General features: G+C 33.4%; 1 protein-coding gene across 15 annotated transcripts in view; it reads left to right on the plus strand.

Moving 5' to 3' along the window:
• Positions 1 to 27439, plus strand: part of LOC145241450 (mitogen-activated protein kinase kinase kinase 15-like) — a 391615-nt gene that overhangs the window by 102825 nt on the left and 261351 nt on the right. For 10 of the 15 annotated variants that reach the window (XM_080104411.1, XM_080104416.1, XM_080104417.1 and 7 more), the window contains one exon: positions 23449 to 23702. The exons of the other annotated variants lie outside the window; for them this stretch is intronic. In XM_080104411.1, the coding sequence (XP_079960537.1) occupies positions 23543 to 23702 (160 nt within the window). In that variant the 5' untranslated portion in view covers positions 23449 to 23542. The remainder of the gene's footprint in view (positions 1 to 23448; positions 23703 to 27439) is intronic. 15 annotated transcript variants of the gene reach the window in all.

The following is a 27439-nucleotide window of genomic DNA, read 5'->3' on the forward strand; positions in this document are numbered from 1 at the left end:
ACAGGACATGTTGCCTTTCAAATGTCATATATCAAAACACCATGTTTTCTATTTTCATTCAGGAGAGGGGGCATGTGGGTGTGTGCTCTGTTGGTCTGCTTTTATCACAAAAATAATTTGATTATTTTGAACTTTTCAACTTTAAGATGGCTACCATTGAAAAGACATTATCTAAAAGATTAAATTAGTTCTAACAATATGGTGCAAATAACCAAATTATTAATAATGAGGGAAAATCCACTTCTCTAATCTGATGCTACCAAATCAGGCTGTCTAAGGATTCTGGCTTTCTGACCTAAAATGCATCAAACATTCATATTATTGTTTTTTTTTTTCTTTCTCTTTTCAAAACTCAGTCATGCTCTGCAAAGTCAAAAACAATTTCCTCTAACAAAACAACACTTTTTCTAAAATTACTGGAGTCAGCATTAAATTAACCTGAAAGGGATTGATATGCCATTAAATAAAGCAACCAAACCAGCTCTCCAAAAAAGGAGACTGTAAACAATATGAAACTTTGGACAATGATATGGGAATCAGTAATTATAAACAACAGATAATATATACAAGTAATAAGTAAAAAACATTAATATATACAAGTAATAAGTATAGAGATAGATACACATATATAGTAATAACTAGCATGGATGCCCGGCGTTGCCCGGATGTTTGGAGGTGTGTGTGTTGAGAAAAAAAAAAAAGTGGTCAATTTTTTTCTTTATTATTTTGGGCTCAGATCAAGTCATTAAGTTAGATCCATGTCTACAGAACCGATATCTAAAATTTCAAGTGTTTAGACCCAAAATTGTTGGAGGAGTTTGGTAGAGTTTTAAAAAGTCAAATCGTTGAACTTTGACCCCTTAACAGCCAAATTTCTGGCCGAAAACCGATTACAAAGATTTTCCGAAATCTCAGTACCCTGTATATCAAATTTCGAGTCTGTAGACTGATAGATTAGTAATAAATGGTGATATTTACAACTAGAAATAAAAATAGGTTTAAGGCTCTTAAAATTCATATTAGAATAGTCGACAAGGACCCGTGGCGCAGTGGTTAGAGTACTGGGGAAAATCAATTGTAAAAGTGATATTCTCTTGAAGGTTCAATCCTCAGTGTGGGCGACCGAAAAAATACATTTGTGAATTACTTCACAAATTACTTAGGACCTTATTCCAGTCATGGCTGACGGAAGTAAATAAAGGGTTCCACTCGAAATTCCGTCCAAATTCCAGAGTTTGACTGAAGCATTCCCAAGTTCGACAAGATGGAGGTTATATCGACTGAAACGTTGTGAAAATCACACTCAAGATGAGAACAATAGTCCGATGAATAATAATACAAATAACCAATCCTCATCTTAAAAATTCAGAAACGTCATTTGGACAATGATGTAATATAGTTAACAGCCAAGAAATTGAAAAAAGCATTTATATATATATTTGTATATAACAAATAACTTTTACCAAATCTAAGAACATTTAATTTTCTATTGACCTGCATAATTTTACAGTTCTGAAACATTTTGTGAGGTCATTTTATTTCAGAACTTCTCTAAGCTTCAAAGGATTGCAAAAAAAAAACAATATGCTCAAACACATGCGGCAATGTACTTAGATTAAAACTATGCAGGTCGATAGAAAATTTTGGTGCAACTACACTAATAGCAAAATTCGGAAAGTGAAGGAAATTAAAAACAAAAAACAATAGTTTCTACTGACATTTTGTATCAGTTTTATCTGAAAGCAATGATATCTATTTAATTGGCATGTCAGAAATACTTAAATATTACCACATTATTTAAAAAACACAAGTTTTCGATCTTTATCATAAAAACCCTTGCCATATTTTGGGGAAGATGTGACGTAATAAGGGAAGCAATTCAGTTATGTTAAAAACAAGGCAAAGTGCATAATTTATTAAAAAAAAAAAAAAAAAAGATTAGCAATAGTTATGTTATTTACCGCTTGGAATTCTGTTGTTTTTTTTAGCCAAGTATTTTGTCACTAATTTTCGTCAAAAAATGTTTTCTTGAATAAATTTTTTCTACCTCATCGTTTTTCATAATTTTTTTTATACATTCATTACTGTAACATGAAAATTAAGTAGAAACCATTGGTTTGTCTTGAAATTCAATATTAAAAATTTTGAATTTCGCTATTATAGTGTAGTTGCACGGAAATCTCGTTGCATTTCGTGAAAGTTATTTGTATATTGTTTTTGATTTCTTGGCTGTTAACTATACTGTATGAATGCTGAAATTTTAATTCTGTTTCGAATTCAAATACGTGTTCCGAGATTTAAGTGGACTTTAAAAGTTTAGTGGTTGATATTTTTAAATGTTTTTAAATAATTTCAATACAATGGATAGAAATAATTATTGACCACCTTTTCCTTATTTAGAAAACTCTTTGAGTCGATGTCTATGATTCAAGTTTATAGTTCAAATTTCTCTAAAATCAGATATACGTATTTGAAATAGAAATATTTGAAATGTCAAAGGTTTGGCATACAGAGTAACTATGTAAAACCACTTTCATCGTCTTAGTAAAAAAATTTATACATACGATTTAAATTTGATCAAAATAAGATGTTTTTGAAGTTTTAAGGGAGGTTCTGCTTGCATAGTACTCTTAGGTGTACACTTAAAGATTTGGGACCACGTCCATTGTCTTCGTATTTTACATATAAAGTTTTAGTTTTTATGTAGATTCTTTAACCTTTCTTTCTATATGGGACGCACACAGATATTGACATAGAGAAGCGAGAGAGTTTTTTTGTTTTTTTTACATAGATTGACTCACAAGAATAGAATCCTGTTGTCCTAAACTCTTATAAATAATAAACGAAAAATAATTGCGGTAGATTAAAGACTCCATTTTGAGGGACTATTATACAGTCCTTTTTTTTTTTTTTTAATTTCATTTTATTTTCAAAGATTTAAAAAAAAAAACACTGACAATATCTAACAGGATTTTAGAAGAAGAAAAAAATATTTATTTGTCTTTTAGTGGTCTTCCTGTTCCTATGGATTCAATAAAGGATGGTGTTCGAAATTTTGTACACATTTTCTAGTTCAGCTATACACTCCTGAAAAAAAATCTAGAGTTACATAGGTCAAAACGTCATTTAGAACTGATGATTATTACTTAGCACTTATAGCTGTTGCATTAGAGGTTCTTGAATAATTTTTTTTGTGTATGTGTGCGTTTGTGAATGCCAATTTATTTCTCTCAAAAGCTATTAAGTTACAAACGGTTAAAACAACGAAAGAATTTCAACCTATATCTATACTCCTATAAATTTGGGATTTTATATATTGATATTTATATTAAAAAACCCTTTTTTTTTCTATTTATTTTAAAAGAAAATGCAACTTTGTTATATATGGGTTGTGGAATTGCATTCATCTGCAAAAGACCTAGCTAATTTTTATATGCTTTTAAACATTCGTTTTAATTAATTCCCGATTAGTATTTTTTTTTGGGGGGGGGGTTTATGGAATGATCATCTTTAGTTAACTATTACGTGTAATTATATTCATTCGGATATTCTACATGATTTATACTTGCGTAAAAAAAGTTGTAGTAAACACAAACCTCTTTCTATATAATATATATTTATGTGTATATTTGTTTAAAAAATTTTGCCTACCAAATGCCTCCGTCAGTTTTTGGTTTACAGACATGAAACTTAATATATAGGGTATTCGAGCCCATATGAAACTTTATATTTGGATTTTAGCTGGGAAAAATCGGTGTAAAAGTGTAAAAATTAAAGAAATGGAATTTACAAGGTGATGGTCAAATGATGGCATTACGAATATGCACGCATAATGTAGTAGCTATTGGTTTATGTTTTAATTTTTAGCCTTGCAGCGAACATGTCTTCATAGCTCAGGGATTAACGTCAAAGGAAAAAGTAAATTGTAACGTTTTGGTTTCGGTTCTCAGTGGTGGCACACGAGTTATTTTTTTTATTTTTATTTTTGTAAACTTTTTAAATCATTACTATATATTTGGTCCAATGTAATTTGATAATAAATACAAAATCTCTGCATTAATTAAAATATCATATTCTTATGATTATTATATCATAATATTATAATAATAGCGTATTTTACAACCAGGTAATGTCAAGCGACCTGCTAGTATCTATATATAATATACTAGCAGGAAGACCCGACGTTACCCAAGATTGAATGTTTCACCCTTCCATATTTTGTCATCGAAATCAGTGAAATCGCCTATTTTTCAATCAAATCGGTTAATTTCCTGCTCTAATTGAGAACCCACTATGGTGCATCGAAAGGAAGCTTGATATGCCTCCTTGCAGTGACAGCCCACAATACATTGTAGTTTACATTGCACTGTACAGAACCTACTATTGATTTTATAAAATCATTTTTATAAATAATAGCTTGAATTTAAGTTTAAAATGCAAAAGTCAAGTATCACGGTTCAGTCGTGATCTAAACGGAAACATTCATTTTGAACACACCCCTGTCATATCAAAGAACCTACTGTTGATATTATGTAGGGCCTTTCTGCTTGTACGGTAATAAAACTTCTCAAATGCCCTCATGATGTTAGGCTGTATGAGGTGTTAACTTTAGTTAAAATCGCCTGTTCCTTCTTTCATCGGATTTTTTTGATTATCGATATTTATCGAAGACATTCTAAACACAAAATCTATTTAAAAAAGACTGCCAGGCACATAACTACATTTGTGTGAAATTAAAAGAAAATGGCCCTGCAATTTTGTAGTCCATAGGGAACGAACACACACACACAAAGTTCCTTATATATACAGATATAATTATTTACTATAGTAATTATTAAATACCTACAGACACTAGTGTTTCATCCTTTCGGGAATCATCAGTGCAGGGTGTCACGTTGGGCAGTACAGAATTTAAATATTGCAGTCAAGAAGGAAAGACTTTTATTATTCATGATTAAAAGTAAAATGTGTAAAACGCATAATTAAAAAAAAAAATAAAATGAAAAAGAGAAGGAAAGAAAATAAGGGGGGGGGCAGCTGACCGGTTTCGCCCTCGCTTCCTCAAAGCTGTATTGAAGGATTTAAAATTTAAAAAATATGTACATTATTAAAATAAAGTTACGTTGCATGAAATGAGTGAAAAACAAACAAACAAAACAAAAAAACAAACAGGGAAGCGATTAAAATAAAACAACCTAATGACATTTTTCGAAGATCAATCAGGTTCAAATCTAAGAGACATTCCCTCTGTTTACAGAGAGAAGGCCTCCTTAACCGAACCTGAATAGTCTCTAAGATCTTTAGATGGAGTGTCGAGTGAGCACAACTCAGACTTGAAAATAAGTTCTTGCAGAAAGTAACTTAACTTTATTTTAATAATGTACATATTGTTGAGTTTTCCTTTTTAAATCCCTCAGTACAGCTTTGAGGAAGCGAAGGTGAAACCGGTCAGCTGACCCCATCCCCTTTATTTTTCTTTCCTCTTCTCCCCTTTTTAATTTTTTTTTTTTTAAACATGTTTTACGCATTTTACTTTTAATTGGGAACAATAAGTTTTCCCTTTATAATTGCAATATATATATATATATAGAATAAATGACAAAAAGTTATATTCCAAAATTCATGATGTTGACGATCTTATAATTTATTCCTCTAATTCAGTTGACGTATACAATTCTTGACAGTATCTGTTTCATAGCGCAAAATCAATCACTTAATTATTATATCAATCAGTGAATATATTATGCCCTTAACTCATCAGAAGGGCATTATAGATTCATTTTTTGATATAATAATTGATTGATTTTGCGCTACGAAACAGATACTGTCAAGAATTGTAAAGGTCAACTGAATTCAAGGAATAAATTATAAGATAGTCAACATCATGAATTTTGGAATGTAGACTTGTAATTTATTCACTATATCGCTCTGTAATTACATTGAGCTTCTTAAATACGGATTGGTATATATTATAAGAAAATATATTTCTACAAAAATATTTGTAGTCATCCACGTACAGTACTGTTTCGTTGTATTACAACTCATCAATGCTGCTAGACTAGCACCTTTCCCAAGCCGAGGATTGAACCTAGAACCATCGCATTGCCAGTCGGCAGTCCTACCTATCGCCCCATGGGAGCAACGCCTGCAAATGACCTCGACAAATGTCTATTTTAAACACACATTCGTCCACCACTTTTATAGCGCTCAAACCGCTTATTAACAAACAGTGAGCCTCACATTTTTCAGGCAAATAAGTAGCAGGTGAGATTATTTACGACAGTGCTCTACTCAAAGGGGGGGGGGCTTAAAATATATTTGTAGTCATCGACATACAGTACTATATGTATAGATACACATACACGCACGCACGCACACACACACACACACACACACACACACACATATATATAATCATTTTGCTTCAGTAAGTTCCCAAAAAGCAAGATGCTCCTGCCTGACACTTATAATTTCTATATGAGATGCATAGATATCCGTGTTCAAACGTTTCGTGAGTCAAGCAGTACATAACATTAAGTTGCATCTCTCCTATTGGCCACTTATATATTATCGTGTCAAATTTTTTGTGCCCCCCCCCGAACTTGACTTCCTTCTAAAATATAAGTTATAAACATTCAATGTCAATTTGATTGAGCATTTTTAATGGGGTCTCTAATTTCTTTTTCCACGATATAGTTGGAAAACCTGTTCTTAATAAGTGCTTTTTTTGTTGATTTTTTTTTTTTATGTTTGAGGGTTTCTTACTGAAAATTGTGTGAGAATAGGCGATTAATTTGGCGTGAGATGTATTGGTTTTTAATGATCTCATTGTTATGTCAAAGGGAACATTCACTTGTTTCTTTTTTTTCTTTCTTTTTAAGAGTATTGTGTCATCCATATATCTTCTTAGCATTATAATCTTGAAGCTTTATATATAAAAACTAAAAACCCTCTAATAATAATAATAATAATAATAAAAAAATTAATTTTGAATCCAGTATAAATGGCTAGGTTGTTCATACTCAAAAGTGAATAAATCTTTATGGGAGAGAGAGGGTGAGCACACACATCCGTTTTAGTCGCGTGCTACCAAATGTCTCATGCTTTCAACGTGTTATTCACGTGGTGGTCTTTCGCTTCAGTTTTGGAGTTTCCGTGTTTCCATATTTATCCCTTTGGAATTCACGATCTCTCTGGAGAACTTATTTCCTATATCCGAAGTCTGGAAATATGTGAATAATTTGTTTCAAGGCTAACAGAATATGAATATATATATATATATATATATATATATATATATATATATATAGTCCGTTTATTATACAAACATCATCGGTTACATATAAGATATTTGGGTGCGATCTACATTTCTGGGAACGTTGGGGTGTAAACCTAGTGAATGTGAGCCAGAGGTTTTTTTTTTTTTTTTTTTTTTTTAACCCTCCCCTCCCTTCTTTAAAAAAAAAAAAAACAATGTAATCTTGACACCCGTTTCAATATAATTTTTTTTTTTTTGTCCGATGAAGTGTTGTCCTTGAATTGGGACTCCACTGAAACATGTATGCACATATGTAACCAATAATGTTTGTATAATACACGGCCTATATACCAGCTCTGTCCTGCATTGAGCACTCATTATTAACCATGTGAATTTCTGGGGAAACTAACCTATACAACCGGAGTGTGTATTGGACACAATGTGTGTCATATATGCTTGTTCACCATACCATCCTTCCAGGCATTACCGTGTACATTTTAGAGGGGATTAAACTCTGTAGACTTTATCTCCTCTTCTGGGAAGCAATGTACTGTAATCTATTTTCATTCGTCATGATAAATTTCTTTTTATTTTTTTATTTTTTTTTGGGGGGGGGGGGTGGAGAGTGAGGAGGAAGTATAGTACTATTCGTTTCTCGTGATCCCATCTTCTTAGGATGACTTTTTTTTATTTTTGGGGGAGCAGTCATTACTTTCTCCTTTAGCGAGAGGAGTCATTGTAGTACTTGTTCATTCCCCATGATACAATCCTCTCATGCTAGCTGTGTGAAATCGAAATCATACTACTTTTATATCTGAAGCTAAAACAATGCCATTACTATCTTTCAGTGCTCGATTCTGTGTTTTTTTTTTGTTGTTTTTTTCCATAACTCCTTTCATAATAAACTTTATTAATCGAAGTAAGAATCATTAGAATCAACACTTTTTTATCAACAAGAAACAAGTTTATTCATCCCATTAGCATAGAAATCCAGAGTTCTAGAAGCAATGAAGTCATTGAGGACAGATTTGGTATCATCTCGGCTTTTGAAGCATTTTTCATACAAAAAGTTGTCGAGATGCTTGAAAAGGTGATAATCGATGGGCAAGAGATCTGGTGAATATGGTGGATGAGGCAGTCTCTTGTATCCCAATTCGTTCAGTTCTTGCAGAGTCAGTTGAGCAACATGCAGGCGAGCGTTGTCAGGGAGGAGAATCGGTCCCTTCATATTGACCAATCTCGGGCACATATGTTGGAGCTTCTGGTGCATCTCGTCAATTTGTAGGCAGTACTCCGCCATTGTCACCGCTGGTTGTCATAGAGGATCCACTTCTCATTACATGTCACAATCCGCTCGAGAAATGAGTCGTTTTTGTTGTGCAGAAGGAGCATAGAAGACACCTGAAAACAGCGATTTTTTTTTTGATTCTCATTCGATTCATGTGGCACCCATTTATCCAACTTTTTTGACTTCCCTATTCGCTTTAAATAGCGAATGTCTGTTGAGTGGTCGACCTCAAGTTCCACAGCAACTTCTTGTGTGGTTTTGCGAGGATCAGCTTCAATAAAAGCTTTCAAATGTTCATTATCAACCGCAGTCAGCTAGCCGTGACTGTCTTCATCTTCGAGTCTCTTGCCATCATTGCGAAATTTCTTGAACCACTGTTGTGCCACATGTTTATTAGTGGTTCCTGGGCCAAATGCATCATTGATATAACGAGCTGTCTCGCTAGCTTTTCGGCCTAGTTTGAACTGGAACAAGAAAATCGTGCGGCTTTGAATTTTGTCCATGCTGTCGAAAAGCCTGCAAAAAAAAAAAAATGAATGAAGAGATTGAGAAGAATAACAAATAACACGATTCGATGGAGCAAAAAACATGCTTCAAAATTATATATAACATGGCGATATATATCTATGAATTAATTCAACAGAAATCATATATAAAAGTAACATGTGAGAAAAACATTGTTTTCGCACCAATAGTCTAATAGCTATCTTCCAGGCATCACCTCCCACTTTTGAGAAAACTATCACACTATTTAAAAAAAAAAAATCCGTCACTAAATGGTCAAAGGTTAAAAAACGTTTTTAGTTTCTCAGCTATTTTATCACGATTAAAGTGTAGTATCTGTTCTCACTATGCATATTTTAATGAATGAAAAAAACCCAAAAAAAACCCGGATTTATTCACAAATCTATTATACTATCTTTTCATGGGAAAGGAAAGGGTTTGTGTAGTATCTGTTTATCTCCTTTTTAGGGTTGGAGGTCCTCCCGGCATTATATCCTCATTTCAGAAGATGTTAATATGGTATCCGTTCTGTTATGACACCATTGTCTCGTGTCATTGTCTCATTGTCTTACCTTCTACTTTGAAGGGGAGGGCAGTGTAGTATACATTTGTCATGATCCTATCCGCATTACTTCCTCCCATGAGAAGTAGTGTAATATTTATTTATTTTTTGTTATGATACCATACTTCCAGACAGTATTTTCTTTTTATGTTTTTCTTTTTCTTTTAGGAAAATGTGTTTTCTTTGGCTGATGAGAAAATAATTTAAATAATATATCAAAACACCTTACATGTATTAAATTATACATAAGAATATTTTTTCATTCATTCATTGTGTGTGTATATATATATATATATATATATATATATATATATATATATATATATATATATTTATATTTATTTATTAATATAAACAAATTTACAAGGCCGTGCCACAAACCTGAGGGCAACCATTTATTAAGTCGCCTGACGAGGACTTCTGGTTTCAACTGACCATTTGTCCGAAACATTAACATGTCCAGTGTCGCGCCATGTAAATTATTTTATATTAACAAAAATATATCTTGCTCTTCTTTTTCTAGTTTTGTTCATTAGTAGTATCAGTAATATTAGTAATATTACAAGAATTTAATGAAAAACGCTTAACATTCAAAATTACTTTTTACGGAATTACTATTTTGAAATTTGAAACTCCTCTTAGATTTTTAAATTACAAAAAAAAAAAAAAAAAAAAAAAAAAATGGATTCATTTGTTTTTTTTTTTTAACTTAATCATTTTCTTTTTCTGTCTTCTAAACGAATAAATGCGGAAGTTCCCCCCCCCATTTATCTGGACTATATTTATATCAACACCGTAGGCTTATTCAGACGGAATACTTTTTCTTTTAATACTTTATTTTTAAAACTCCATTTTATTTTTGTTCACAATTGCAACAATAATGATGTTACTGTTGATAATGATGAAAAATGCTACTTTTGCCATACAAGAATAAAGACCCCCCTCCTCATTTCTAAACTTTTTAAATTACAAAACAAAAAGATTAATATTTAAAAAAATAAAAATCATCATTAAGCTTTTTATTTTTCTGTCTTCTATAATATAAAAGCGAAAATGTGTTTGTGTGCGCATTTTTTGTGTATGTCTGGCTAAGGCTTTTTTCAGGGGGGGGGGCGCTCGGGCCGGTTACTGTTTCTAAGAACCTTTTATATGCTACCTAGATTATAATATCTAAGATTTACGAAACGAGCTTGCGTTTATCTTTAATTTCGGCGACTTTTACACACTATTTTCAATATTTTTTACTTGCTACGTGTTTGTTTCGCTTTTCCATATAAAAAAAGCGAAACTGAAAGCAAAAGCGTTCTCGGCCTTTTGTGCCGAGACGTCCAGAAAGTAATCATCTTTGATCAATGCGGGGGGAAAAAACCTCCTCATATCAGACAATTGCTATTCATTTGGACACTCCCCTTTTTAGGGGAGCTGTTTTCCCCAGCATCTTGGCGAGGGGAAACAAACAAGTACTCAGAAACTGGCTTGCAGTGCCAGTCAAGTCACGTGATGCTTAACCTCATTAAATTCACGCAACTGTCACTTTTTTTTTTTTTTTTTACATAGGCGTCACCACTTATCAAGGCCGAGAGGCCACTAAAGATGAGGGTTAAAGAGTGAACAGTAGTCAAAAGGGCAAATATAAATATATTAATTGATAGTAATGGAAGTTCGGTAAATTTAACTTGAGTGGAACGGCTCATCAGAAACTTGTTTATGTTGGACTTGAAGACAACCATATTATAGACAGCTGGAAAGCAGGAAAATGGAAGACAATTCCACAGATGTGCAGTTCTAAGAAAGAAGCTTTGTTCATGGAATCTACGTTTAGGTTTAGGCACAGATAAAGAGTGAGGGGAATTATTGATCACTTAAGATTTTTTTCACTTATTGGTCACTTAAGATTTTAATCGTTAAATTAAAACGCTTTTCAGTTCCTCTGTGGTAAGATATCAGTTTTTTTCACACTTTCTTTTCCACCACCTTCATCTCAAGGCTTCAGGTTCGAGCCTACCTCCCTACCAAATCTTTTTTTTTTTTTCTTTTACATCGACAAACACACGAGCAACGCCGGGCATCCCCACTAGTTAATAATAAAGGTGAAAAAAAGCAAAGTAACCATTTTAAATTACTCAGGAATATAATTTTTTTATTTGACTAACTGATGTTTCAGTGTAATAATACTATACTGTGTCGTCCGACTCAATCGTATATTTTCAAAGGCATTTCAGGGAAAAACATTATGTAATTGCATGTCATGTCGAAATCGGTATTAATTCCCAAAATTATGAAAAAATGGTTCAGTAGAAGATGTGCTATAGCTGATTTTCAGAAAAGTGTGTGCAGTATATCGAGAAGAAGCAAGATGGCCGTCCTCAAAGATAGTGTCATTGGATTATGCGCAAAGTAACTTAAACACTAGTGTAGTTATCTCCCCCTGATTTCAATTTTTTAAAAGGTTAATTTACAGTGAAAATTGCAACTTCAAAAACTTCTGTCTTTACTTATTTTTCTACTGAACCATTTTTTGTAATTTATACTAATTTTGGCATGACACGTACGTATGTACATAATGTTTTTCCTCTTAAATACATTTTTTGGAAGACCCACTATAGTAAAGTTTCACTGACGTTTCACTTGTGGTGATTGTCAAATATAATCAATAGAAAGAAAAAGGTATGGAACAAGCAAATAGACAAATAACCGTTACCAAAGGTAATGAAAGTTACCTATATTTTGTGTTTTAAAATATTTTAAAATATTTGAAAACACAAAATTAGACAAGTAGGTAAAAAAAGGCAACTTTATTGAATTGGTAACAGTTATTTGTTGACTATTTTGTTTTTCATCCCTTTTTTTTTTTTTTTTTTTTTGTTATTCTTCACGATTGCTCCAATTTTTCCTTTATCCTTTTCATTATGGGAAATTCATTTTTGTACTTATACAAAATCAAATCTCGACATTGGAATACATGAAATAACACTATGACATTCTGTTGTTTTTATTCAAATTACCAAAATATGAGAAGAACATTGTTTTGTTGTTTTTGAGGCTGCAGCTAGATTAATTGCTGCCCAAAGGGCACATGGCTTTTTGTTAGTTAAATATAAATGTGAAATGTTGCAAGAATAAACTTGTCACTGAATTTGGTAATCAGAGCTCAACTGTTCTTTCGTGGGGAAGCAAATAAATACTTGCTACAAACAAATAAACTGAACGGAACAAGAGAAGCCGATTTATAAAAACACTGGACTGTTCCATCATGCTCAAATGAGCAAGTCTATTCTTAGAGTTCTGATTGGCTGCTAGTCAATTAGTGGGTAATCTATTAAGAAAATTTTTGCTTGAATCATATCAACTATTGGAACCCTTTACGCTGATAAGTATCAATGCAATTTTACAGTTGTATAAACTTGTGGCACCAGGCAAGGTTCATGATCGTCTTTGTGTATAACTCCTGTCTGGAATTGATAGGTGTTCAATTCCACGGACTAGGGACTGCTTATGAAATTTTTTTTCTCTTACTGATTTTTTCATCACAAACAAGGCACAGAGTTACTAAGTTGTAAGGGGCTACTATTTGGAACCAGATTTTCAGGGATACTATGTAGGGAGGTGGGCAGCGAGGTATCTGTTCACATTACACTTGAACTTCTGCATGTCAGTACAGTCTGAGAAGCAGGGGCCTAGGAGGGAATTTCAAAGTTTAGCAGTTCGAGGGAAGAAGCTATTTGAGTAGAAGGCTTTAAAGCATCTAGGGATCTCTACAGTGTAGGAGTGGGATTTTGCTGCATGTCTGGTTTGTCGCGGGTATTTACGTCAAGGGGGTACTAGCGCTTTGAGTTCGTCCAAGCACTTAGCTTTAAAGTACTTGTAAAACAGTCACAGGGATGCCATATTTTGGCAATGGGACAAAGGTTGGAGTTTGGCTGACTGTGCGGGACTTATTAGGTTGGTGACTCTTTTTAAAGCCTATCTAGGAGTAAGAGACTAGTACCAACCACACCAGCCCAAAGACATTTCCTACTTCTAAGGAAGCCGATTCAACTTATTTAGAATGAATCTCGTTTTGATAAAAAACAAAAAACAATCCAGTGTGTACCCATAGTAATGCTGCAGTAAAAGGGTTCATCCAAATGAAGAAACAAAATTAAAATTAACAATTTTAACGACTTTTATTATTTAAGTTTGTATTTTGTAACATTGAAAGATACTAGTGAAAAATTAATCTCTTGGTTCATTTTCAGGACAAAAATTGTGTAGGTGTTCTCATAGTAAGCATTTTCATCTTTACTCCGAGTCCCATTGTCTGTCCAGTTCAGCTCTTAGGTTCTCTTTCTTCCAGTGGTCAACTAGATTCTCTTTTCTAAGTTCTGAAAACTTGTATAAACTGTATTGTGTGTTCAGTTAGCTCATTCCAAAATTTTTTGGTCCTCTTGAAATTTCAGCTAACCTGAACGACACAAAGAAAAGGGTAACACTGTAGTTTAGCAACCTGAACAGAATACAATAAAAAATTGTATTCAGGTGATACAATTTTTCTTCTTCTTTTTTTTTTTTTTTTTTAAATTTTTTGTAAGATTATGATAGATTTTAACTCCATAAGTTTTATCCTATTTGGTAAGATTATGATAGATTTTAACTCCATAAGTTTTATCCTATTTGGTATTACACATAAAATTTGAAAAAAAGTACATTTTAAATTAGTAAATATGTTAGTATTTTATAGATAATGGCATATCGTGCCACCATCTTGGAAATCTGTTTAATATTACTAACAAATTTATTAATTTAAAAGTTGTTTTCCTTCAGATTGAATTGGGAAAAGATCAGTTAGGAATAATTGTGTGTGTGTGTGTGTGTGTGTGTGTGTGTGTGTCTATATACTATTCCTAACTGATCTTTTCCCAATTCAATCTGAAGGAAAACAACTTTGCTTTTTTTTTTTTTGTATCGTCAAATGATTCAGGGTTGCCCGACGAAGTCTCATTGACTGAAACAGATGGCTGTTTGTAGCGACCAAATGTAACTGTTTACCCTCGAATAAATAATACATATACATATTTGTAGTCATCAACATACAGTAGTGTTTTGTTGTATCACAACTCGTCAGTGCTGCTAGACTAGCATCTTTCCCAAGCCAAGGATTGAACCTGGAACTGTTGCGTTGACAGTTGGCAGTTCTACCCATCGACCCACGGGAGTAGTGCCTGCAAATAACCTCGACAAATGTCTATTTTAAACAAACATTCGTCCACCACTTTTATAGTGCTCAAACCGCTTATTTACAAACAAACAGTGAGCCTTGCATTTTTTCAGCCAATTAAGTAGCAGGTGAGATTATTTACGACAGTGCTCTACCCAAAGAGAGGGGCTTAAAATATATTAGTAGCCATATATATATATATATATACTAGCAGGGGTGCCCGGCGTTGCTCGGGTGTTTGGAGGTGTATGCTGTGCAAAAAAATCAAAAAAACAAAAAAAATGGTTAATTTTTTAAAACTTTGACCCCTATTATGACCCCTTAAAATTTATAGTTTCGGGCTCAAATCACTTTATTAAGTTAGATCCAGGTTCAAGGAACCTATATCTAAAATTTCAAGTGTCTAGACCCAAAATTGTCGGAGGAGTTTGGTAGATTTCTTAAAGGTCAAATCGTTGAAATTTGACCCCTTAACAGCCAAATTTCTGGCTGACACCCGTCACATCGATTTTCCCAAATCTCAGTACCCGGTATTTCAAATTTCGAGTCTATAGACTAAAAATTGACAGTTATTGCGTAGGGAAATGTACACAGACAGACAGACAGACACGTTCACTTCTATAGATATATAGATAATTAAATGAAAATTATGCATGTATGAATATGAATATTTGAAGCAGAACACAAGCAAAACATTTGATATGAGTTAAGACAATAAACAAATATTAAAATTAAACAATTTTTTTAATCAAAATGATTTTTTTTAAATCAAAATGAATGTTTTTTAATTGAAATGAACAATATTCTTTTTAAATCAAAATGAATATTTTTTTAATCAAAATGAATATTTTTTAATCAAAATGAACCACACCGATGTATTGGAAAATTCAAGATGGCGTCCTAGTCCCTCTTTAACACGGTAAGTTTGGGAAAAGGTGTTATAAATAAAAAAACTGAATAAAATACTGTTAAAAACTCGCTCAATATGTTACCGTGACATAGGTTGACATATATTCGGCGGGTTTTTAATAGCATTTTTTCTAGTTTTTTATTTATAACACCTTTTCCCATACTTACCGTGTTAAAGAGGGAGTGAGGCGCCATCTTGAATTTTCCAATACATCGGTAAACACCGTATGGTTTTCGAGCTGAATAAATATGTTACATTGAATAAAAACACGAAAAATATATCCAGTTTGGTAGAAAAGTAACTTATCTTGCCTTTGGTAACATTTATTTGTTATATATTTGGTTTTTGACAACTTTTTTGAATCTATGTGTACAGTAATACAAACCCGTTTTTCGAGCTGAATAAATATGTTACATTGAATAAAAACATGAAAAATATATCCAGTTTGGTAGAAAAGTAACTTATCTTGCTTTTGATAACATTTATTTGTTATATATTTGTTTTTTGGCAACTTATTCGAATCTGTGTACAGTAATACAAACCCGAAATGAATTTAAGACCACGAGTGAAATGAGAAAATGAAGAAAATCACATTTACTGTGTGTGTTTACTGTTTATGTAAGTCAGCGAGTTTGGTTGCCATAACAACGTGACGGTAGTGAACGTGTGCGTGTGTGCTTGCTAGTACTACTATTAAGTTTGTCGGAGCGTTTGATTTCGTGTAGTTTAGTTTCGTATATAAGTTTCGTATTTTTTTAATTTGTGAATAACAAGTTATTAAAAAATTAAACCCTTCCAAGATGGACAATAAATAAAGCCATAATATTTTATGGTAAAGGTAAGAGCGTAGGAACCATTGTTTTTTAGGAGATGTGATTATTGGATTAACCAATCAGAAATCGTCTGTGGCACACACATCTCTGTTTTTATAGATATATAGATAGATAGAATAGATAGATATAGATAGATAGATAGATATAGATATTAATGTTGGGATGATTAATCAGTATTGGAATCTGAAAGATTTATGCCTATTTTCGGATGCCAAAAACGATTCTTTTGTCTTTCTTTATTTGATTTTTTTTTTTTAAAGCAAAATCTTCCACTGCTGATAGTAATAATAAAAAATAAATATTTATTAATTTTAAACTAATACTAAAACTAAAAATCCATAGATCATCCCCCACAAGTGTATTTTTACGTCTGAAAAAAATATATGCACATTTAACGTGTTTTAATGGTAATCAACAAAAAATTAACAACTCTATAGTAAAATATTTAGAGATTTATCAAGAATCGGAATTGGTAATTGTATCGGAATCAGGAATTGGAAAAGTCGGAACTTTTTGGTGTGTCAGAATCAGGGAAAAATTGTGCCTATTTTCTGATGCCAAAAACGATTCTTTTACTTATCTTTTTTATTTGATTTTATTTAAAACAAAATCTTCCACTGCTGGTAGTAATAAAATAAATATTTATTGATTTTTAAACTATCAGTAAAGCTCAAATGTATAGAACCCCCCCCCACTCCAAGTGTAATTTATGTTTGAAAAAAATATATGCACATTTAACATGAGTTTTTACGGTAATTTGGGGGGGGGGGGAAATAAGAACTTAATAATTAAGTATTTAGAGATTTATAAAGAATCGAAATCAGTAATTGTATTGGAATCGGGAATTTAGTACGTAATTTTATCGGAATTGAGGAAAATCTTAGAATCGTCTTATCACTAATATATATATATATATATATATATATATATATATATATATATATATATATATATATATATTGTTAATTTGACATACACTTAAGGCATCATCATAACAATATATATGTTGTAGTCACAGGTGAAAACCGAGGACCACAAGTCTGGTATTCATTCTAACCAGTTGCTTTGTCAATAGCTTTGCACTCATACTGTAAATTCAAACTCGCAACACCCTAACCGCAACACTTATCTTTATGCTATTGTTCTGAATAGTGAGTATCTGTTATAATTGCATCTCTGTTTTATCAGATGAAATGTCTGGATTTCAGAGATTTAAAAAAAATGGATGCGTCTGCCGGCTGAAAAAAGTAACTGAACAAGAACTGAACGAAACATTTACGTCTTTAAAAAATTATTTCTTTTTAAAATTCCATTTTATCAATAAAGCGATATTTCTTAGAACTAACTTTGTGTCACAACCCCTCAGGCAAGTCTGCCGCATTTCATGGCAGCTTCAAAACTGAATAACTCTCTGGTAAAGAGAAAGAAAGACTGTCATTCAGTAGACACCTCTCCCCTACACATACACGCAAGCAAGCAAAAAATTTGTATCTTGTTGAACCCGGAATCTTTCTGTTTATCTCAAGAATTTGCACAGAATTTCAAACAGAACCTTTTATTTATTTTATGGTGTTAGCACGCTCTCATTCTGTCAGTCATGACTGGGTAGAAGTAATTCGCAATTGAACCTTCAACCTCCAAAAGATTATGGCTTTTATAACTGAATTGAAATCAAGTACTTTATCCACTGCACTACAGGTCCTAGTATGAATTTTAGGAACCTTAAACCTATTTTGTTTCTGGATGTAAATATCACTATTTATTACTACATATTAATATATATAATTAATGGTTCTCATATGGTGTTGAATTCTATACTAGGTCTGCTTAGTAGTCAATCGTTGCCCAGCATATGCTCTGCTTCTTTGAGAAGAATGGTGGAGATTAAAACAACTCAAAGAAGCAGAGCATATGCTGGGCAACGATTGACTACTAAGCAGACCTAGTATAGAATTTAACACCATATGGGAACCATTAATTATTATGTTGTAATAAATTGTGATATCTATATAACAATAAAACTGTGGATTGTCTGCCCTTGCTTGAATCTTGTCTTCAACGATTGGGTGATTCCATCTTTTAAAAAAGGGATGACAGATGAATTTTAACTAATATATATATATATATATATATATATGTATATGTGTCTCAGTGGCTAAGGAATGAGGATGGAGAGTTGTATTTTTTGGTTTCGATTCTGGCTGATGGCACCCAAATAATTTATATGTATCTTACATTTTGGCATATAAGACGACCCTTAAAGTTAAAAGATCATCTTTAAAAACCAATATTTCATAAGATACCGAGTGTTTCAATCTCTAGCCTAGGCTAAACAAACATGGTTTCGTGATTTAGCAGTCATCTTATACAACCAATATATGATAAGTTTATTAAAATTTGCTCCAATTTTGTATCTTGTCTTATCTGACAGTCGCCTTATACGACCAAATATACAGTATATATATATATATATATATATATATATATATATATAGTTTTGATCTCACTACTATATATTAGGTTGTATGATATAATCGATAGAAAATTGTCTCTGTAATAATAAATACATTCTCTGCATGAATTAAAATATCATATTAAGTGTAACTTATGACCGGGCTATGCTGGGTGGCCTGCTAGTTTACATCTAAAAACTAATGGGTTTAACGTTCCTAAAATTCATACTAGAATTGTCCACAAGTTGTAAAAGTTACTCTCTTCTGGAGGCTGAAGGTCCATTACTCAGATGGGGCAGCACCCAAAAATTCAATGGTACATTACGTAGGATTTTTACCTCGTCATGGTTAATGAAATAAGAGCATGCTATTCCCGTGAATTAAAAAAATGTGTTCCATTTGAAATTCCATGCAAATTCCACAAGATACACCTGAAGGATGGAGGCTCTATCAACCGAAACATTGTGAAAATGACACTGAAGATGAGAACAATAGTTTGAAGAATCCAAATACTACAAATAACCAATCTCCATCTAAAAAAAAAAAAAAAAAAAACACATCAGAACCGTAATACTGATATTTTTAAGTTATTAAACTAAGTAATAAAATCGGCTCATTAATTTTCAACACTCACTTCATAGTGTAACGTGCCAACCATCTGTTCAATTAATAGCAGATTTGTTATTTCTCTTATATTGTCTCATGGACGACAATTTAAAATAAATGATTTGAATAAAAACACTTTCATTTCCTCATCAGAATTATCCTTGAAAAATGGTAATTTTATATAACAATGTTGCATTTATCCTTAAGTCGCCATAACATTGTCTTTCAAGTTGGCTATGTATTCTTAGTGGAGGGGCTCGTTTATCAAAACGCGGATTCCATGAACAAAGCTTCTTTCTTAGAACTGCACACCTGTGGAACTCTGTTCCGTCTGCCTGCTTCCCACCGGACTACAACTTGGATGTCTTCAAGTCCAATGTTAACAAAGTCCTAATGAACCGCCCCCTTAAGTAAACACTTCATCAAATCTCCACACTAACGTAATGTACTTGCAATAACCCTTATCCCTGAGCGGTTTCCGGGCCTTGATAAGTATTGATCACTGTGTAAAAAAAAAAAAAATTTATGAAGGAGACAAGTATGGTGATTTTAATTTTATTTTTAATGGATATTTATTTTCTAAATTCTGAGTTGGTTCTGACTGAACCATCCCCACAGGCTTGTAAAGTTTGAATATTTGAAATTCACTTTATAATTTTATAAAACTACTTTATTCTTTATGCGTATAGCAACCATGTTCACGGCGGAAAAGAAAGATAAAAGGACATTCATATTTACTTACAGTTTCTCACTTACATAAACACATGAAAGAACCCCCCCCCCCCCAAAAAAAAATGTAACTAGGAAAAAATGAACCCTAAACAAGAAGTACAGAGTTCCATGACAATGCAGAAAATGTCTTGGGGAAGCACCATGTCTCTACAAGCTTCAGGGATTGACCTTTACTTCTGATCTGAAATGGAACATGTACATCAAATCTGTTGCCAAGATCGCTGGAAAAATGGTTGGATCATTGTACCAATCCTCTATCTGTATAAGAGCCAAGTACCTCCTAAACTGGAATACTGTTGCCACATCTTGGTAGGAGCTGCTCGGCGCACCCTATCCTGCCTCAATAGAGTTCAAAACTGGCTTTGAAACTTAGTAGGTGATGCCCTTTTCTCTTCCCTGCAACTGCTTTCCCACAGAAGAGATGTGAGCCTGGCCTGTATCTGCTGCATCATTATTTTCATAGCAAGTGCTTGTCTGAGCTCCAATCCTCTCCTTGCTGGACTTTCAAAAAAAAAAAACACTTGTCTATCTACAGCCACTATCAACAATTTCCCACACTATGCCTAAATCTAAATGCAGATTCTATGAACAAAGCTTTTTTCCTAGAACTGTTCACCTGTGGAACACTCTTCCATTGGCCTGCTTCCTGGCTGACTACAATATCATAGCCTTCAAGTCCAGTATAAACTTACACCATTACTGATTACTACAACTGGCTCAATCAAAAAATAACCTAACAGACAAATCCATTATTTTTGAAAATTCTTGAAAAATGGTAATTTGTTAGTAAAAAAAAAAAAAGTCTGATTCCAATTCCTTCCATGACGTCTAACTTACTATGGCTCTGTAACCTTGATCATCATCATCATCATCATATTGTATGAATCTGAAAATTCTATTGTTGGCATTGGTTTCCGCAATATTTTTCTAGTCACAATTCATTCTAGAAAATTCTTGAAAAATGGTTTTTTTTTTTTTTTTTTTTTTTTTTTTTACACAGTGATCACCACTTATCAAGGCCCGGAAGCCACTCAGGGATAAGGGTTATTGTAAGTACATCACGTTAGTGAGGATATTTTATGAAGTGTTTAATTAGGGGGGCGGTTCATTAGGAATTTGTTAACATTAGACTTGAAGACATCCAAGTTGTAGTCCGGAGGGAAGCAGGCAGACGGAACAGAGTTCCACAGGCGTGCAGTTCTAAGAAAGAAGCTTTGCTCATGAAATCCGCGTTTTGATTTAGGCACAGATATAGAGTGGGGGAAATTTTTCACAGTGAATTCAGCTAGACGGGTGTTTTTCGTGAAAGATTGGCGAGGGGGGACCAGGGATTGGAGTTCAGACGAGCACCTGCCATGAAAATAACGATAAAACAAGGATAGGCTCGCAACGTCTCTTCTGTGGGAGAGGGGTTGCAGGGTAGAGAAAAGGGCATCCCCCACTAAACCACGAAGTCTATTTTGTACTCTGTCAAGGCATGATAGGCTGTTTTTGGCAATTTGTTAGTAAAAAAAAAAAAAAAGTCTAATTCCAATTCCTACCAAGACGTCTCACTTATTATGGCTCTGTAACCTTGATCATCATCATATTGTATGAATCCGAAGATTCTATTGTTAGCATTGGTTTCCCGGATATTTTTTAGTCACAATTCATTCTAGAAAGACATTGAGGATTACGGGAGGGACCACGTGAAGGTTGCCAACATCCTAAGTGAAAGTGATTTTTGTAATGTGAAATGGATTCGAAGTCCATGTCGTTAACCAGTAGATCATTGTCACCTCCCTGTAACCCTGATAAGAATATAGAAGTTGTAAAGAGGGGTGATGGTGGAGGAGGTGACTCTTATTAGAAGAGCATAGCTTTGTTAAAATCGGTTTGAAAGCATCTCGTGGTGCTTGTTCTATGTATTCATTCTGTCACATCTGTGGTTCTGCCATGTCAGCTGTTACCATTCCGAGGCTTGGCAATTGCTCCAAAGGATTAACGGCCTGAACCCTACTAACCTCCATCTATAATATATCCTGGTCATAGCACTTCTTCTGTGGGCCGGCAGCCATCTGATTGCACCAGGGGATCACCACACTCTTCAGCACATCCAGGTACACTTTGGTGTTGACTTTCAAGCTGACTTTGAAGATGTGAGGCATGATGTGGCCCTAATTGAAGCCACACCAAACATCATAACTGCCCACAAGTGTTGAACCATTCGGATTTGCATTTTAAGGGTACTAGCAATGGTCCTATGGTCATAATTTAGATTTGTAGAGAGCATGAGTTGTAGAGCGGCGCATCTCCGATCTCGCTTGTTGAACATTGTATCACTTTCAGACATGTTAGAAGATTCCTATCACTCTTGGGATTTGCACACAACTGGCCAACTAGTACCTGGTCGGCAGCAAAAAAAAAAAAAAGAAAAAAAAAACGGTTTTCATCAAGCGGAAATGGAATTATGTCTACTTTTCTAGGGCAACAATTTTATCGTTCCGCTCTGTAGAGATGCTAATTTAATGTTCGTAGTATGTTATTACCTTTTATCCTCCTTTTTAATAAATAGGATCTCCCGATAACTGAAGACACAATATAAAAGAAAAAAAAAAGATTATAATAAAAAAATGTCACGTTTAGGTCGTAAATGATACTAAAATATACCTTCTTGGTCCTTTTGGATAGGATCCAAGGGTAGTATCTGTTCTGTTTAAAGATGGTATAATGATATCATGGGGTTTCTATTTGCACCGGGCATCCATCCAATGACCAAATATATTCTGACACTACATTAACCAGACTACTTAGATACTTTTACAGTTTTAACAAAAGGGCTATAACAACATCATGGGGTCTCCATTCACGCTGAAAATCCACAGAATCTCAAGCAGCAATATATTACATATGAAAGATGCCGCTGTGGAATTTCCACAGGTCCTGCTAGTCAAGAATAATGTTTATAGTGTTTGTGATGTAATTCAAAAATCAATATTCTTTCATATTGTGATTTTAAAAAAAAAAAAATTTTAATTTCCATTTATATTCTTTGGCGTTGCACGTTTTCTGCATCCTTGTTGCATATTTTTGTCATCAGATTTTTGGTACCCTTTTCTCCAACAGGCTGTGGGAAGGGTGTCTTGTGGTAGGCTTTGCGAAATGTGCCTGGGCAGCACATTTCAATCACGCCCCTGTTGCTGCTGCTGCTGTTGTTGGCATGCCATCTCAACCAGTTACCGCCTTTGATGGAAACGTTGGGTTGACTGCACCCCACGTTTCTACTTCCACCTCTCCTGAGAACTCTGAATCAAGTACCACTCCGAAGGTGACAAGCTCGCATGTGGCATTTGTGACCCCAGAAGATGTCTCCAACTCTTGTGAGTAAACTGCATGGCATCGTTCACTAGATGGTGCTTGAAGTGGTTTCTTCGTGATTGTCTTGTGTTTGCTTTCCAGTAATAGTATTTAGTCTTTTCTTTTAGATTGTTTTCTTGGGGATCTTTTTCTTTCTCCATTTTTTTTTTTTTTTTTTTTTTTTATAATCATGCATTTTTTTGTTGTTGTTGGTTTCTTTGCCTTTTTTTGTTTTTGTTTGTACTAATTTAAAAATTTTGTTTGAACTGTTAAATTTGAGAAAAGCTTAACTTGGTTATATTTAGCATTACAATCTAATTCATGCAAATTTGGTATTTATTACAGAGCCAATTCTCTATTGAATATTATATAATACTGATTGCAAAATTTTTTTTTTTTTTTTAAAGTGACTTGGTTGCCATCAGCTAGAATTGAAACCAAAACATTTAGCGCTCTAGTCACATTCCCTACCATTTGACCGGCAGATAAAAAAGATTTTAAATTAACCACTCCTAGCTAATGATTGAATTTGTGCATGCGTAAAACTAATAAAAATAAGTTGAAATGAACGCTTTGGATTTCAACTTGCAACATATTTCTGTACACGTTGTTCATCCATCCAAGCAAATATTTTACTTGTTATAAACCATCCTTGGTGTATGATTACTATTTTCTGTTAATTTCGGTGTTATGTGACCAATAGTAAAAACAAAAAATCAAAAAACACACACACACCTATTGTTTTGTTTATATAGATTACAATCAGATATCATATTTTCATTAGACTTTAGCAAAATGTCTCAAAATGTCATGTATTATTTGTGGTCCAATTTTAAAAACAATTATATAGATAAAAAGAGAATAAAAATAAGCACAACACTGACAGCAGGAAAGGGAAATGTTTTTAATTTTTACATTCCATGCGTTGTATTTCAAGTAAAATCCCTGAGGTTAAATTTGATTGGATATTTCTGAAATTTCACGGTCTATTTAAATCTAAATGACTAGTTTTACTGAATTCTGATTTATATTTCTGTGAGTACTGGAAACAAAGTTACGACCGAACAAAGAATATAAATCGGCATCTATCAATATTTTTCATATAGATAATAATTTCAGAATTATGTTTCTGAATTTTTTAGATGAGGGTTCAATAATTTGTATTATTTGGATTACTGTTCTCATCTTTAGTGTTATTCGCAACAGCATTTTGGTCGATGTTACCTCTGACTTTCTTTCCGTGTAAATGTGAAAAACTATACAAAAGTGAGATATGTTGCCAACTAAAAGTAGGGTTAGAAGAACGTCGAAAAGCTGTGATATATGGAGAGATTGAAAAGTCAAATAAAACTTTTACACTTATGGGAGGAAGTAAAAATTATAGAGAAAGAAGAACAGGGGAGAGTAAGACGACTCAAAGAAGCAGTACATATGCTAGGCAACAATCATCTACTAAACAAACCTAGTATATAATTGTTGTGGTTGCAAGGTTGAACAATAATTAGTAAGGAAATACAATGAAGACGCAAACAACAAGATAACGCAATAATAAGTGTATTAAAGAAAAGGTATATTTACAATATGTACAAATGACGGTGTCGAGTCAGAGAGTCTTGGTGGGAGGACATGTACGCTCTTCGGCGTCACTTCTGGTGGCATTTGAGTAAGACACACCAAGGCCAACCTAGGCTTGCCATTTATAGTGTTATGTTATTCGCATATGCAAATAAGTGGTTGCCACCACAACAATAATTCAACACAATATGGGAACCATTTATCATATAAATCTCACCTGTCTGTTTAAATGTATGTATGTATGTTTGTATGTCTGCGTAAAACTTTTGACAGAGGTGTTGGATTTTCTCGGCATCGGTATCGTTTTGAAGCTCGATCCTTCTATGTAAAATGCTGAGACTTCAAACATGAACAAATAAAATTCAATGCTTGTTTTCTTTCACAAGATTACGTTTTTAGCATCCCAATATTCATAAAAAGAAAAGCTTTACAACTGATTTAACTCTCTGAAAATAGAAAAGAAGATGGCTGATTTGAGATGACAAAAATTTTTTTTTCATAAGTATTTCATAATGGAAATGAATTTTCGCCAATGCATGGACATTTGGTTGATAAACGACCACATTTTCTTAGAACTGCACACCCGTGAAACTGTCTTCCATTTGCCTACTTCTCAGTTGATTACAATATGGTCGTCTTCAAGTCCAACGTAAACAAGTTCTTGATGAGCCGTTCCTCTTGAATAATCCAATTTACCAAATTTACACTACTAACGATTCCTATGATATTGTCCTATTGACTACTGAACACTCTTTAACCCTTATCATCGAGTGGCCTCTGGGCATTGATAAGTAAAAAAAAAAAAAAAAATAAATAAGAAATCTACTTTGATCATGCATTAACCCAAGCGGTCAATAGTGGTAATAAAGGGTTCTTTGGGTTTTTTTCTGTTGTTGTTCAATTTTCTTTTCTCTTTGTTTTTCTGAAGATAAGGCGTCCTACCAGATGCGAGGTATTCACCCATTATTTGGGAGACTTCAACCGAGAGATCTTTCTAGGATTCTAACCATCCCTTTAAGTGCGATTGTTTGGATCTCTCTTGCATTTGGTTTATACCAGGTATATTCGGCAGAATAATTTTTAAAGTTTTTTTTCGTGAATTCTCTATAACTATTGGAATAATTGAAATCTTTGTAAGTTTCCAATTTTTTTTTTTTTTTCGTATTATACATAAAACCTTGGTATTTAGTTTTTTTTCTTCTCTGCTCTGTTCAGTCCAGCATCATTGGCGACATTGACTTCAACCAGGTTGCTAGATTTTTCTAAGTATGTAGCTGTAAGGATTAAATAGTCGTAGTGGATGGGGTATGACTATGTTCCAGAACTTGCTACTATACAGGATGTTCCATTTTTTTTTTTTTTTTTTTGTAGATGGCCTAATGAAAATATTTACACTTGTCAACCTTACAACCGGATGTCAAGTGGTTCACACTTTACACCTCCATGTGACACAACCTGCATTTGTTACTGAGACCACTCATCTTAGAAGCATTGGTCATCAAGTCTTGACCTTGGGCAGTCATTATCATCTTATCCTCAACATAGTAGAGCAATTTTCTTTCAAGATAGTCTACAAAACCTTTTTATCTATACATTCTTGGGATAGTTCTTCCAGAAAATATTCAGCAAATGTTTGGTTATTTTTTTTCTCCCAGTTTTCTATAACAGAAAGCCTTGACGTATTTCTTGTGACTCTTTGGTGCTATTTCCGTGTCTAAGTTTTATTTTTTTTATTAGTTCTCAGGCAGATAGTTCAACAAGGTCAAATAGAAAGGCACTTTGTGTAAACTCTACAAATGTTGAATTTTTAAGGAAAATAAATGTTTTTCTGTTTTATAGCTAGATTCGCTTGAATGACAGCAGACAGTACTTGCAAAATTGTGTGATTTTTGGACCCCTTTGCCTGTTGAGACTCCAAGCAGAAAAGCTTTTTATTGAAGCCAGCTGAGAGCTCTTTTTATTATTCTCATTGTTCCCTTAAGTGCAATTGTTTGGATCTCTTTTGCATTTGGTTCACCAGGAATATTAGTTAGGTAGGACTCCAGGTTCTTCTTTATAAGCCCTATGGCACCTATAATAACTGGTATGATTGATATTTCCCCAAGATTCCAGTTTCTTTTCATATCATACATGAGACCTCGATATTTGGTCTGTTTCCCCCTTTCAGCTCTGTTCAGACATCTAT

Source organism: Euprymna scolopes, chromosome 20 (assembly GCF_053919585.1).
Source record: "Euprymna scolopes isolate OS-2025 chromosome 20, ASM5391958v1, whole genome shotgun sequence".
Classification (NCBI taxonomy): Eukaryota; Metazoa; Mollusca; class Cephalopoda; order Sepiida; family Sepiolidae; genus Euprymna; species Euprymna scolopes.